General features: G+C 48.3%; 1 protein-coding gene across 1 annotated transcript in view; it reads left to right on the top strand.

Annotated features, from left to right (window-relative positions):
* Positions 1-15164, top strand: part of COL21A1 (collagen type XXI alpha 1 chain) — a 117230-nt gene that overhangs the window by 92949 nt on the left and 9117 nt on the right. The window contains exons 22-26 of the mRNA XM_088137181.1: positions 315-368; positions 7658-7729; positions 11417-11452; positions 12337-12381; positions 13410-13442. Coding sequence (XP_087993307.1) covers positions 315-368; positions 7658-7729; positions 11417-11452; positions 12337-12381; positions 13410-13442 — 240 coding nt within the window. The remainder of the gene's footprint in view (positions 1-314; positions 369-7657; positions 7730-11416; positions 11453-12336; positions 12382-13409; positions 13443-15164) is intronic.

The raw sequence follows: 15164 nt of genomic DNA, 5'->3' as shown, positions 1-15164 counted from the left end.
CATCTTCTCCATGTACTTAAGAAATTTAAACAGCTGAAGTTGTAAACTGAATTGCAACCATTCCCCTTTCATTATCTAACATGTTCCTATATTCTCTTGTATACACCAGCACACTCACTCACTCAGATACAGCCACAATTCACGATACTACTCTAAATTACTCTGTATTCGTTATGATTGGGGAACTTCAGAAAAGGAGTAGCTCTAGAGAGGAAGAGTTGCACTACAGTGATATATCATGGATTATTCATTTAATTTGTCTGCAACAATTTGTTTCAGTTACTCCATTAACTAGTTAAAGTGTCTATTCACAGGGCAGCAAGGGTGAGCAAGGACTACAAGGGAAATCAGGAATTCCAGGTATCAAGGTAAATTTGCCTAAGTTTCAGTATGTCATGAGACAAGGAATTGTATTCTTTGGTTAACATAATAACTATGCTTGCTTTGTATTTACTGTACATTCCTCTCTTCCTGAAATGAACTTTGTGATTACTTAAAAACTAAGCTTCTCCTCTAATTAAAGGATAAACCTGCCTAGATTATTACTCCTTATTAACATAAAAAAATATGAACTATGCTTATGGATGCAGTTCTGTTTGACAGAAGTTCCAGGGATGTATAAGATCCTATGTGTGAGATTTGCCCCGTTCGACAGAGAAACTCTCGTGACACGTGTGGTTCACAAAGAAGGTTTACTCATGCGTAACGTAGTAGTCACAAGCAAAGCCAGGACTGGCTTGGTACAATTGCATCACTTGTTATATTCCCCCCTTCCCGCGCTTTTTCCCGCCTCGTGATCGCGTTGCGGCTGTGGGCTATTAGGCCCCCCAATGTCCCCCCTGATCGTTCATGATGGCAGGGTCGGTCAGAGTCCATTGTCCTTGATTGCCAGTCCCCCTCCGGCTGGGTTGGCCCCTCCCTGCTACGTGCAGACCGCGGGTTCTGTGCTGCGTTGCGATCTTGTTTCGCTGCCCTGCGGCCCCGTTCCTTGCTTGCTCGCGCCGTTATCAGTTCGTAATTAAAAGCTTCCGCTGCGGTTTTCCTGTTTAGCTGGCCGCAGGTGGCTCGTTAATTAGCGGCGCTTTCGGTTCCTCTTTTCCCCGCTAGCTACCGCCGGTGGATTCCGCGTGGTCTGGTTGCGAGCTTCCCTGCAGCCCCGTGCTTCCCTGAAACCTCGTGCTGACCGAACCTGACATGCCGCCCCCCTGACGACAACTCCCCCTCGGTCCTATTTCGGCTTCCCGGGGTATTTACTGTAAAAGTCCCGCACTAGGTCCGGCGCCCTTATGTGGGTTTTACTCACCCATTCGCTGTGGGACTTGGGGAAATGTTTCCATTGCACTAGGAGCTGGGTCTGCCCCTTGTGCCTCCGGGCGTCCAGTATCCGGTTGATTTCGAAATGCTGCTCCCCCCCGACCATGATGGGTGGTGGTACTCCCTCCGCCTTGTGCCAGGCGTTCCCCGGCTGGTGCAACTTTAGCAGGCTGCAATGGAACACCGGGTGGATCTTCCCGAGGCTTTTCGGGAGCGTCAGCCTGACGGTCACCGGATTGATGATCTCCGAAATGGGGAACGGCCCCACAAACCTCGGGCTGAGTTTTTTCGATGCCTGGTGCGTCTTTAGGTTTTTGGTTGACAGATACACCTGGTCCCCCACTTTCCACTTTTCCTCGGGGAGCCTCTTGCGGTCCGCGTGCTTCTTGTAGTCGGCTTTGGCTCTTTGCAATGCCGCGTGCGCCGCTCGCCGGGTCTCGTCGATTTGGGCGAACCAGGCGTCCAGGGAGTTGATCTGGGATTCCGGCTGAGGCAGCTCCGGCATGGGGACGAATTCTCTCCCGGTGGCTACTTTGAACGGAGAGAACCCGGTGCTCTTGTGGACGGCGTTGTTGTATGCCACCTCCGCGAATGGTAGTAGCTCCGCCCAATCGTCCTGTTGGTGCCCCACGTAGCAGCGCAGGTACTGTTCGAGCCCCCCGTTCAGGCGTTCCGTGGCTCCGTCCGTCTGCGGGTGCGCCGCGGAGGATAGGGCTTGTTTCGTCCCCACCCGCTTCAGGAACTCCCGCCAGAACCGCGCGATGAAGTTGCCGCCCCGATCGCTGACGATACGTCGAGGTGCGCCGTGGAGTCGGTAGACATGTTGCACGAACAGTTTCGCCAGCCCCTCGGCCGTGGGGACTCGCCGGCACGCTACAAAGTGCGCTTGTTTGGAGAATAAGTCCGTGACCACCCAAATGGCGGTCTTCCCCTTACTCTCCGGGAGCTCCACTATGAAGTCCATGGCGACCTCTTGCCAAGGGCCGTCGGGTTCCGCTACCGGCTGGAGTAGGCCTCTAGGTTTGCCTTTGGCTCCTTTCGCTGTTGCGCACACCGGGCAACCCCCGAGTACGCCTCCACGTCCTTCCGGAGCGTGGGCCACCAAAACTGCCGCCGGATTAAGTGGAGTGTCTTTACGAAGCCGTAATGCCCCGCGCTCCGGCTGTCGTGGGCTCTCTCCATGACCTCCCGTCGGCAACCCTCGGGCACGTACAGCTTTCCTTCGTGCCACCACAACCCCTCTTGGCCGGTTAGCGCCTCTCGGTTCTGCTTGAGCCAACCGTCCCGCTCCGCTGCCTCCGCGAACCCTTGCCTTACTTCAGACGCCGCGTCCCGTCGCTCCCCCTTGGTCTGGCTTCGGGTCACCGCCTTTGCAGCCAGCCTGCTGGCGGGGATGACGGAGTCCACGATCTCCTCCCGTAGGCTGGCGTGTTGGGGCATGCGAGACAGTCCATCCGCTAAGAAGTTGCGCTTCCCGGGGATGTGTTTCAGTGTGAACCTGAACCTTCCGAAGTATTGGGACCACCGTGCCTGTTTGGGGGATAGCTTACGCGGGGTCTTCAGGGCCTCGAGGTTCTTATGGTCCGTCCACACCTCGAACGGTTCAGTTGCCCCCTCCAGTAGATGCCTCCACGTGGCCAGCGCCCACTTGACCGCGTACGCCTCTTTCTCCCACACCATCCACCTCCTCTCCGTCTCGGTGAATTTGCGGGAGGCGTAGGCGCACGGGTGGATGGCTCCCTCCGGGCTGGGTTGGAGCAGGACTGCTCCCGTTGCCACGTCTGATGCATCCACTTGGATTATAAACCGCCGGTCTGGGTCGGGATGGCGCAGGATCGGCTCCGCGGTGAACCGCTGTTTTAGTTCCTCAAACGCCCCCTGGCATTCTGCAGTCCACGCGAGTGCCATGCTGGGCTTGGGGGGTTTCCCAGTGCCCTTGGTTTTTAGCAGGTCGGTTAGGGGAAGGGCGATTTGGGCGAAGTTCGGGATGAACTGACGATAGAAGTTCGCAAACCCTAGGAAGCTTTGGAGTTGCCTCCGGGTTCGCGGCGCTTCCCAGCCCAGGACATCCCTTACTTTCGCCGGGTCCATCTCAATTCCCCGGCTGGATATTCGGTAGCCGAGGTAGTCTAGTTGCTCTCGATGGAACTCGCATTTCGAGAACTTTGCGTACAGCTGTGCCTTCAGCAGTCTCTGGAGCACCGTGCGCACCAGGCTCACGTGCTCCTCCAGGGTCTCGGTGTAGATGAGGATGTCGTCCAGGTAGACCAGGACGCCCCGGTAGAGTAGGTCGTGCAGCACCTCATTAATTAGCTGCATAAATACCCCCGGGGCCCCTTTTAATCCGAACGGCATCACGGAAAACTGGTAGCTTCCGAGCGGGGTGTTGAACGCCGTCTTCCACTCATCTTTTGCGCGGATCCTAACTCTGAAGTAGGCTTCGCGCAAGTCCAGTTTTGTGAACACCCTCCCCTTCGACAGATGCGACATCAAGTCCTTCATCAGGGGGAGGGGGTATTTGTACTCCGTGCTGATTGCGTTCAGCCCCCGGTAGTCTACGCACATACGGAGCGAGCCGTCCTTCTTCTCCCGGAATAACACCGGGGCCGCTAATGGTGACTTCGCGGGTTGGATGAATCCCCGTGCTAGGTTCTTGTCTATGAACTCGCGCAGGGCTCCCATCTCCCTCCTCGACAGGGAGTACATTTTTGGCTTAGGCAGGGTCGCTCCTGGCTCTAGCTCGATGGCGCAATCACTGGGCTGGTGTGGTGGGAGCTGGTCAGACTCCTTCTCCCCGAACGCTGCCGCCAGGTCTCGATACTGCCTCGGGATTCCGCCGCCCGTCGGGGGTTCCCCGGGTCCGGCCCCTCGCTTTGCGGTTGCCTCGCCAGTCGCCGCTGCCTCCCCTCGCCTCGGGATCGTGGCGGGTCTCCGGGGTCCCGGCGCTGCTGCTGCTGCTGTTGCTGTTGCCGCCCGGGTCTCGGGCCCCATCTGCTCTCGCCCCGTCTCCCGGTGTCCCGGACCCTCCGCTTGTCCGCTGGTGGTTGCGGCTGCCTCCGTCTCCACGGCTCGGTCCCCTCTGCTCTCGCCCCTCGCCGGTCTGTCGACCCCGAACCGCACTGCCTCCGCCGTCCAGTCGACTCGTGGGTTCCGCCGCCGCAGCCACGCCAAGCCGAGTACCACCGCGTAGTCGGCCACCGGGACCACCACGAACCTCAGTTCTTCCCGGTGACTCCCGATCGTCATCTGGACCGGCTCGGTGTAATACTGAGCTGGCCCCCCCCCTGCCAGCGTGCCATCTAACTGGCTGAATGAAATGGGCTCCCGGAGGCGCCTCAGCTGTAGCCCGAGCCCCGAGACCACCGCTGGGTGCATCAAGCAGTGGGTGCAGCCCGAGTCCGGTAGCGCCCGTAGCTGCGCCTCCCCTCCGGATCTCACCCCCCGGACGTGTATCCTCACCCGGAACGGTGGGCAGTCCTCGTCTCCTATTGGGTCCGCGCGCCTCGACTCCCCTGCTCGCACTGGGACGCCGTTCAGTGCGAGCGCGCCTCGTTTCCCGCCGGCTCCGAGTCCTCTCCGGAGGATGCTGTCTCCGGGGTCGACCACCCCCCGCGTCCTTTCTCGGTCACCGCCGCCACTGCCCCCTTCCGCGGTCGGTCACCGGTCCTTTTCCCGTTCGCACGCGGGGTTTTGACTTCGGGCCGTGGTGGGGCGCCTTCCCGCTCCGTCGGGCACTGCGCCGCTCGGTGGCCTCTGCCTCCGCATCGGAAGCACAGATTCGGGGCTCTGGTCGCCTCTCGCCTCCCGGTGGACTGCCGTCGACCGCTCCGTCTCTCCTCGGGGGTCCTCTCCCTCGGCCGGTCCCTCGTCTGGTCCCGTCGTCTTGTGCTCTGTTGGATCTGCCGCCACGCCGATTCCGCCGTTCCGGCCAGCCAGATCCAATCCTTCACTGTGGCCGGGTCGTCCCGCCCCAGTGCCCGTTCCAGGATCTCTGGGTTGAGTCCCCTCTTAAAATACTTCACCTTCAGGGACTCCGGCCAGTCCGCGAGCTTCTCGGCCAACCTCCGGAACTCCAGGGCATATTCCGATACCGATTTGCCCCGCTGCCTGAATTGTAGGATGTCGTCCTCCGCCCGCTTGGCGCTCAATGTGTCCTCGAATCTGTCCCGGAGCGCCTGCATGAAGTCCGGGAACCTCCGTAGTTCCGCCGCGTTGGCATCGTACAGCCCGATCACCCAGCTGGCGGCTTGGCCATCTAGCAGCTCGGCCACGTAGGATACCCTGTCCTCGTCTCTAGCGAATAGGTGACCACCCCTCTGCATGAACCCCGACGTGCGTCAGAAAGTGCGGCAGCTGTTCGGGGTCCCCTGAGAACTTCCCAGTGATACCTCGAAGTCTCAGGGCGTCTGCCGCCCGTTGGTCCTCCGACCGGGGCGCCGTGGGTGGTGCCGGCGGGGGTGTCGGACCGCCCCCCCTGTCGCTCGCCTCCTCGTTCACCGCCGGTGGCCCCACTCTCTGTAGTAGGGTCTGGAGCATCGCCTCCACGGCGTCTAGGCGTCGCTCGACTCTCTCCTCTAGTCGGGCGAATTTCTCGCTCCACTCACGGTTCCGGAACCCCGAACCCCGGGTCATCGTAACACCCGAATCGTCTGGTCCTTGATTCACGCCCATCGACCACCGCTCGGATGGAGTGCGCCCGGCCCTGGCCGCTGCCCCGTCGCTCCCGGGCGGCTCCGACCGCCCTTCCGCGAGCCTGGATCCCTCGCGCTCCAGCTGACCCACGGATTCCTCGTCGCTGGTCATGCCTGTATTGAGAAAGAAAACGCTCCTCGGTGGTACCGGGTAGCGCTGACGGTGAGTCCTGGCTTTATGTGAGATTTGCCCCGTTCGACAGAGAAACTCTCGTGACACGTGTGGTTCACAAAGAAGGTTTACTCATGCGTAACGTAGTAGTCACAAGCAAAGCCAGGACTGGCTTGGTACAATTGCATCACTTGTTATATTCCCCCCTTCCCGCGCTTTTTCCCGCCTCGTGATCGCGTTGCGGCTGTGGGCTATTAGGCCCCCCAATGTCCCCCTGATCGTTCATGATGGCAGGGTCGGTCAGAGTCCATTGTCCTTGATTGCCAGTCCCCCTCCGGCTGGGTTGGCCCCTCCCTGCTACGTGCAGACCGCGGGTTCTGTGCTGCGTTGCGATCTTGTTTCGCTGCCCTGCGGCCCCGTTCCTTGCTTGCTCGCGCCGTTATCAGTTCGTAATTAAAAGCTTCCGCTGCGGTTTTCCTGTTTAGCTGGCCGCAGGTGGCTCGTTAATTAGCGGCGCTTTCGGTTCCTCTTTTCCCCGCTAGCTACCGCCGGTGGATTCCGCGTGGTCTGGTTGCGAGCTTCCCTGCAGCCCCGTGCTTCCCTGAAACCTCGTGCTGACCGAACCTGACACTATGCTGGAGGATCAGTATCCATACACTGTTACTCATGTCTTCTACCTCCTTGCCCATGCTAATTTTTGTCACTTTTAACTATGGCTCATGTTTACATCTGTACAAAATTTAACCAGAGCCACTTTCATCTATCATTTGTGAAAGACACCAGTTGTTGAAAGCACCTAGAGCTCCATTGCCAATTTGGACTTCTGTCTGTCATGGGTCAGTGGGGAACTTCTTGGCTAAATGCCTGTAACAGAAATCAGGCGATTTTTTATTATTTAACAAGACTTTTTTTTTTAATACAGTTCCTTTAAATGTTTGCATAAATCAAGTTCTGAAATCATTTTATCAGGATTGTGATAAAAGAGGTGTGTTTTTATGTAAATAGTTCAATTTCCTTAATAATGTTGATGGATATTTTCAGTATCCTGAGAAAACCTGAGAATAATGAATATATTTACGAGCTTTCATCAAGCTTGCTCCATGTACAGCTCATTTGATGTCAAGATGCCACCGGGATTTACTCTGTGGTAGAAATATTCAGGAAAAAAACTGAAAGATAGGAGTCTTCTTTTCTAACAAGCGATGTGAAATAGGGCTATGAAAGAAGTACTTCGCTGAGGAGGTGGGAACTGAAGCCAGCAGCTTCTGAGGCAGCTGCATATGCCCTATAAATGATGTGGCTACTTTAACACTTTTGTAAAGAGGCATTTCATTCATGCACTCTCAGATTGTGAAGAACCTCTATTTGAGATTTTGCACAGCTGTAATGTGAAGGCCCAGAAAAAGAAGAAGTCCAAAGTCATCCCCCACCTGTGCTTTCAAATCAGATATTTGCAGGATTATGGCCAAAGCTTCCCAAGAACATTGCATCTTCAATCATAGGTAATCTCATATTTACGGAGTTCTGTTTTGTTACTTAGGGAGAACAAGGAAGACCAGGTAATTCAGGTGAACCAGGCTATCCTGGAATGCCTGGCCCTCCGGCTTTGAAGGTACGCCTGTTGGTTTATTTGTTTATTATTATGGATCTGTGTTTCTTTTTATAACAATCCACAAAGAACCAGTGAGCATTTAGTTGTGAATTATCCTTACAAAAGTGATTCTTACGACCGTTAGACAAAAAGTTAACTTGTAGTTATATTCCCCCCCTTCATCAGAACCAGAAATTCTAGGACTGTTCTTAGATTATAAGGTTGCACTGCTAACTTTTATCAGTGAAAAGTACATCTAGTTCAGATAATTCTCTTAACCTCCAAGTTATCTTTTTCAGATGAATATGTAGTTATAATCAGTTGTTGTATCCATGTAATATCAGTACAGAGATTCAATTCCGTGTTTGATCTTACTTAGAAGAGAAGAAACATTAGTTAACATTTATTTGTTTAATTTAGACCATTTTTGTGCCCTTATAATCATAATACTTTGGTGGCTCCCATATATGAAATGCCACACAACCATAAGAAAAAACCCAACCAGTAATTCTGGGTTAAGTTAAGTAACTGAACTAAGTTAGGAGCCAAAGACTTAGTGAAAAAGTACTGCTTTCACTTCTCTCATAAATATTAACAGGTAGGTGGCCAGCTTTCTATATGTGGGCAAAGTGTTCCATAATACTGGGGCAGTTACAGAGAAAATATGTTTCCTGGTCCTCACTCCCTTCTCTCCAGTGGTGGTGGGGGTACACAACATGCCTTCCTTGCTCAAAGACACAGAACAGAGAGTTTTTCTCTGGAGCAGGTAGTTCTGGAATTAGGGCTTTATGGTCAATAACCAGCACTTCGAATTATAGCTGGAAACCTGTAGGTAACCAATGCAGTGACCATAGAATTCTGCTGAGTTGGGTTTACTGTTAGCACATGATCTGTTACATTTCTTACCAGTGGAAGTTTCCAGATAGCCTTCGAAGGCAGCCACAAGTAGAGTGGCTGCACAAGTGGTAGTCCAAGCATGCGGTAATGAGGACGTGAGTCACTATAGCCAAAATAACCAGCTTCAAGAAAGACTGAAAAGCTGGGCAAAGGTTCTCCTGGCCATGGTTTCCACCTGTTGTTGCAGCAAGAACTATGAGTTCAAGAGAACCTCCAGATTGTACACCTATTCTTTCAGGGGGAGTACAACTTAAACATAGCCAAAGTTGGAATTTCTAAGGGCCGAGATGGTTTCTGAACAGTCTTACTGGAGTTCACTTTAAGCCTATTTTGACCCATCCAGCCTCTCGTACTCTCCAAACACTGAGTCAGGACATCTATTCATTTCCTGTTTGGCCCAAGCTAGAGATGTATAACTGGGTATCATCAACATAATAATGATATATAACCATGGACCAGCAGCTGACCTCTCTCAGTGGCCTTGTAGAATTGTTAAATACAAGTAGTCCTCAGTTAACGACCATTCATTCAGTGCTTGTTCAAAGTTATGACAGCGCTGAATGAGTAGTACTTATGACCAGTCCTCGAAGTTCTGACCATCCCAGCACCCCTGTGGTCATGTGATCGCGATTTGAGCATTTAGCATCCATCTCGCACTTATGATGGCTGCAGTGTCCCGCATCACGTGATCACCATTTGTGACCTTCCCTGCCGGCTTCCCATGAACAAACTTAATGGGGAAGCCAGCAGGGAAGGTCACAAGTCGCTCTGGTAAGTCTCTCACACTCCATTGGCTTTCCCCCCCAAGGAGCCTGGCTACAGCACCTGCAGTACCGCTGGCCCCACCGCGCTTGCACCGCACCTTGATGGCCACTTGTGCCCCCTCCAGACCTGGCAGCAGCCATCCCCAGCTTGCTGTGTTCACGCCATGCCTCAGTGGCCACCCACGCACCTGCCAGCACCCACCCCCATCCCTGCCATGCTCACGCTGTGCCTTGACAGCCACCTGCACACCCTCGTGCACACTCCCCAACCTGGCAGCAGTTATCCCCAGCTCTGCTGAACTCACACCATGTTGGCCACTTGTGCACCTTCATGCATCCTTGCAAACCCAGCAACCCCCAGCCCTCACGCTGTGCCCCAGTGGCCATCCATGCACTTTCAGGCACATTCCCCCACCTGGCAGCAGCCATCCCAACCCTGTAGTGCAAGTGCCATGTCAACCACTTGCACACCCTTCCTCACCTGGAAGCAGGTCCTTGCTTAATGACCTGTGATCCTCACTTAACAATGGCAACTGGGAGTGCAGGGATTACTGTGCTAAGCGATGCAGTCACATGACATTGTGCTTTATGACCACATCGCTTAACAATGAAAATTGCAGTCCCAATTACTGTCATGATCTGAAGACTACCTAGATGTAAGGACAACTGTCCCCTGGACAACCTTATACTGGATGGCTAAAGTCACTTTCTAAAGTGCACTTTCTCTTGCCCTATCACCATCAAATGGACTCCCATCTTAAAAATAGACAGGACCAAACAGCGTCTTTGATTCCCAACCCTCATAGGCAGTTGAGAAGGATACCATGGCTGATGGTGTTGAAAGCCACTGAAAGCTCTAACGTAGAAAATTACATTTAAGTTTTCTGTAACAGCTTGCTTGCTATAATAATTTGGAGAGAGATTATGATAAGGCTTGTCATATCCATCTTTCCACAAGGTCATATCATACTTGGTCCATGGAGAGATGGATGTAAGAAACATATGGGGGTGGTGGACAGTGCAAATTAGACCTTTCTATTATAAGGTCTAATTTGCATCCCTCCACCTTATTTTTCTCATTTCCATCTTTCCACAAGCCATGAATATATTACTTATTAAAAAGAAGTGAAATATTGTACTTACCACTTTGACATTTATTTTTAGTCATTAATTCAGTACCCAAATAGACACATTTATTCAAATACCATGAGCTTTATAATATTCTGAAATAACTTTTTAGGATAAACTTTTTTTCTTTTCAATATTATAAATTTACACAAATATACACATCAGTAACAGTTTGGATTTTACTTAATAATAAAAAGTTTGACCGATACCATGAAGGGGATTAAGAAAAAGAAGATAAAAGAGAGCCTGAAGTAATAAAGAGATTTCAAAGAGGACATTTGGGGAAATAAGTGTCTCAAATTGAGTATTAAAATTACACAGTTCTGGACATCTTTGTTCAATAGGATTTATGTGGCTATTAAGGAAGCAGGGCAAGAACCTATCTGAACGCAACAGTAAAATCCTATTTGCAGCTGAAGATGAGTGACTTCTAAAGATCTTTCAGTATCTGAAGTCTTTTAACACTTGCATTATCCTTTCTTGACCTCAGATTTTCTTCTCATATCATAGGTTCTTTAATCAAAGCAGAAAGATACACTGGTACACTTTGTTACTGCATTAAGAATCTTTGTTCCAAATTGTTTAAACAAATAAGTAGAATCCAGAAATGTGGATGAAAAGGAATTCTAACAATGATGTTGTCTTATAAACTGACATGCAAGAACTAGCAGACATGGGGAATTAAAAAAGAAAATGTGTAATGCCATGTACTAGCATGGCTCTTAAGATGTGCAAATGATTGTTTGAGAGATTGCACATAGCCTTGTACAAATGTATTTCATGCTGTCAGGGAAAAATCCTTCCATATGTATAAGACTTGTCTATAAATATGATTAATTGTTTCATATTTGTTCTAGTTTAATTTCACTAATACTATTATAAATGACAGTTTAACAAGAAATAGATTTTTACTTTTCAGGGAGACAAAGGAAATCAGGGTGAAAAAGGCACCCAGGTACACTGTCTTTTTTAGCATTGAAATAACTAGGAATAATGCTTGATGTACAGAATGTGAGCTGTCAAAGTTTGCATAACATGTGAAACTGAGCTTTATTGTTCAACCAGAAAAGCCATGGTTTGTTTTAGGTTTTGTTCTCTGGCGTGTGCTAGACAGAACAAGCCACTGTCTCAGGATCTTAAGTATGCTTTTGTAGACATAAACAAGCCATGATCAGCTTGTTAGCTAAGAGTACTTATTGGAGGATCCAGTTGGCGCAAGTTGGCATTTTTAAGGCATAATCTAGGCTTAATATGATGTGTTAGCACTGTATTTTATTAAGATTTCAACATAATGAAATATGAACAAGAGGCATTGAAGCATGGCATAGCCACCTATTATATCAAACTAATTAAGGCCCTTTCTCAGTCATCCAAACCATCATGGTTTGTTGCTTGAATGAGTATGTATATATTTTATTGAAAGTCCTATCTGATGTTACACTTGTGGAAAATCTCTTCAGATGTCTTTTCTGACATATCTTAAGCTCTGTTTTTACACCTTTGGTTTAAATATTCCTTAAAATCAAGATTTCTTTAATTCTGCTGTCATTTCCATTTTTTTTTTTTTTGGTCTCAGGTTTATAAACATATGGTATGATGTATGTATTGTTTGAATCAATATAAATGTGATATAAAACAATGTATTGCAGTTTGCACAATATAAATTATACATTTGGAATGTAAATACTGAAACTTAATGATGCAAACAGTCCGTGAAGTCCACATCCTTAAGCCAGGTATATTGAAATAATTGGAATAAGTCTGTTAGGATCCAACCTGTGTGTATGTGTGTGTGTATGCCATTTCATATCAGTAACGGATTTGGTTTCCTTTTTTAAGGGTCATAAGGGTGAAGGAGGCAGAACAGGTACTCCAGGCCATAAGGTGAGAGGGAGAGAGAGAGAGATTATTAAATCCTTTTGTTTTCCGCACTTTCTTAGAGCCCTTATCTACTGGTAAATGTTCTTTTCATTCTTTTATCCTCAAACATAGCTTGTCATGGATTGATTTTCATGATTCTTCTAAAGCCTCTTTCCCGCACCAGAAACTAGAAATATGTTGGGTTGATGGGCATGTTAGGAATATTAACAGCATGTACTTGGATTCTTATAAATGGCTGCCATGATGAAGGTGGCCAGTCACAACATGCCTGTTTTTACCACAGGACAACCTGGGGTGCTCTCTCCTGCATCACTTATAGATACCATTCCCTCCCTCAGGATGTTCTCTGCCAGACCCAACTTACCTTTGGGGCACCTGGGTGCATTCACTTGCTGCCGACTAAACAAAGATGTTTACCACTTTTATCTTTTATCAGTATCTATGAGACCTTTATTTTTGGAAAAAAAGATATGGTAGAGGCCTGCTTTTTTTTTCATTGCTCCCCATTCTTTTATTTTTAATTAAAAGATTTTTAAAAAAAGGATGGTAAAGCAGGGAGCCTGACTGGACCAATGGGCATGCTCTCCACAGGAACTAAATTGGAGACCCCAGTCCCACTTCATTCTAAGGTTCTCACCATTACTGGAGCATCTTTTCTGTGACTGCAGAGAGAAGGAGGAATCAGCTACAATTTCTTGCCCACTTGCATCCACAAAGGGAGAATATTTTATTAGCTGAATTTTCCTAAGAGGAGTTTTGGATCTAACCCCATACATTTGATTCTAAACTAGTGCTTTTTTCCCATCTTAATCTTGCAGAGTGAATTTTTCCTTGCTGGGAAAAAAAACAACAACTTCAAGATATTAGATGTCAGCATGAAAAAAATAATTTGTAACTGTAGTTGCTTGGCAACTTGGTGGTTTTTTTTTAAAACCATACATTTTAATGCAAGTGAATTTAACCATGTGTCAATAGAAATAATACATTTTCACAATAACTCATAATGTGTTCTACAATTTTGATTCCAAAAGGGAGCTATGGGATTAAAAGGAGATAAAGGAGAGGTATGTATTGTTTTTATTTTTATACTTATTTTTTCCTGCTTTTCTGTGTATTTCAACTGCTAGTTTGAGCATGGATTTTATGTTGCATTGCGTACATTTGTCAGTCTAGTTTTGCTTAATATAATAGTAACTTGAACTTAGAGCTCAAATATTAGTCTTAGAATCAAATATCAGTCAAACTCAAGTATCAGGTGCATGGTACGTTACATTAGTACAGCCTTCCCTAGGATTCCCAACTAGCATAGCCAATGGCCAACATGCAGACTGGGAATTCTGGGAACTGTAATTCCAGCTGTCAAGAAGATTCCATTAAATTAGTCTCCTTCAGTTTGATCTTGACTCCTGGATAGCCTCATGGACACATCCCTGTAATTTTCTTGGCTTACAAAGAAGTGATTGACCTTTGTCTTCTGGGATGCTTTTTCACTTCCCAGTTTAGCCTACAGCTTTGGTATTTCCTTGGATGGACCTATGCAAGAAGTAGCCAGGCCTTATTCTGCTTAACTTTCAAGCTTAAACAAAGTCAGTTGAGGTTGCCACCTACCCCATTAATGATTCTCAAAAAGTGAGAAGAATGCTAAATAACTGGTTTTCTTTTGTTTCAGCTACATTGCAAACTTAAACAAGCACATTTCTTTTTCAACATAATTGTAATCTGAAAAGCAAAAGTTAATGAAATATCTCACTTAGAAATTTCCTCCTTATGAGATGTTGACTACTTGTTGGATTTTGAATACAACATCCAGTACACCAATCAAGTTTGGCAGTGTGTTGGTTAACAGAGAACAATAAATTTAGAATTATGGGACCATCTGGGGCTGTGCAACACTTTGGATTCTCATGCACAAAGATGCTTTTATGTATATGCTATTTCTCCCCAAGGTCTAATCAGGGTGTGTGCATATGTGTTTCTGTATGTGTGTTACCTGTGTGCAAAAAATGCTTTTGCATGGAAGTAGCACTTGTTGACAAGTCTTTAAAGCAGCCATGCCTGTTCCCACTTTGCCTTTGATAAAGAAGAGAGGTGGCACATGTATTAGGGCTGGCTGGGTTTTTTTTTTTTTTGAGGGTTGAGTCTCTGGTTGTTTGTCAGCAGGACAACTCTCTGAAAACTGAACAGGGTGAGATCAAAACTGATGTGGGGAGAGAAGGGGGCAAAAGGAAGATCAGGTTCAAAAATGGGCTGCATCCAAACAGGGATTGCAGAGAAAAAAATTCCCACTGCATCTTTAGAGAAGAGGCAGTTGGGCAGTGACTCAAATGTTGCTACCTGATCCATTCTAAGCCCCCCTCTGTTGTATCACATGACACAGAGTAGAGCGTTTGCAGTCCCCCCTGTGCTTGTCAGAGCAAACAGACACACAAACACAACGGGAGAGCCACAACACATATGTGCCCACCCTTGTTAGATTCTCTCTCACACATATAAAGGAAATTCATGTACATATTATCACTAGCTGTTAGAGAGAAATTGTACATGCACACAGATACAACACATTACTATGATATACAGAAGAAAATACAGACATCTCTTAAGGCCACTGCTGGTAAAGCCATGCTCTCCATGCTTCCTCTATCTTGTTTTAATCTATGATTTATCTTTTATATGGCTTAAACTAGAGCATTCATATATTTCCTAAGTTGAAATGGTGGGAAATCGTGTCAGTTGGCTTATTCAACCAACCATGGTTAAGCAGGCCATGGCTTAAGGCAACATATGCA

Source organism: Python bivittatus, unplaced genomic scaffold, assembly GCF_059951505.1.
Source record: "Python bivittatus isolate LINGU-HERP-01145 unplaced genomic scaffold, Pbiv_v1 ctg000020_np1212, whole genome shotgun sequence".
Lineage (NCBI taxonomy): Eukaryota > Metazoa > Chordata > Lepidosauria > Squamata > Pythonidae > Python > Python bivittatus.
The sequence above is the reverse complement of the archived record's forward strand: the minus strand, read 5'-3'. Positions and strand labels throughout refer to the sequence as shown.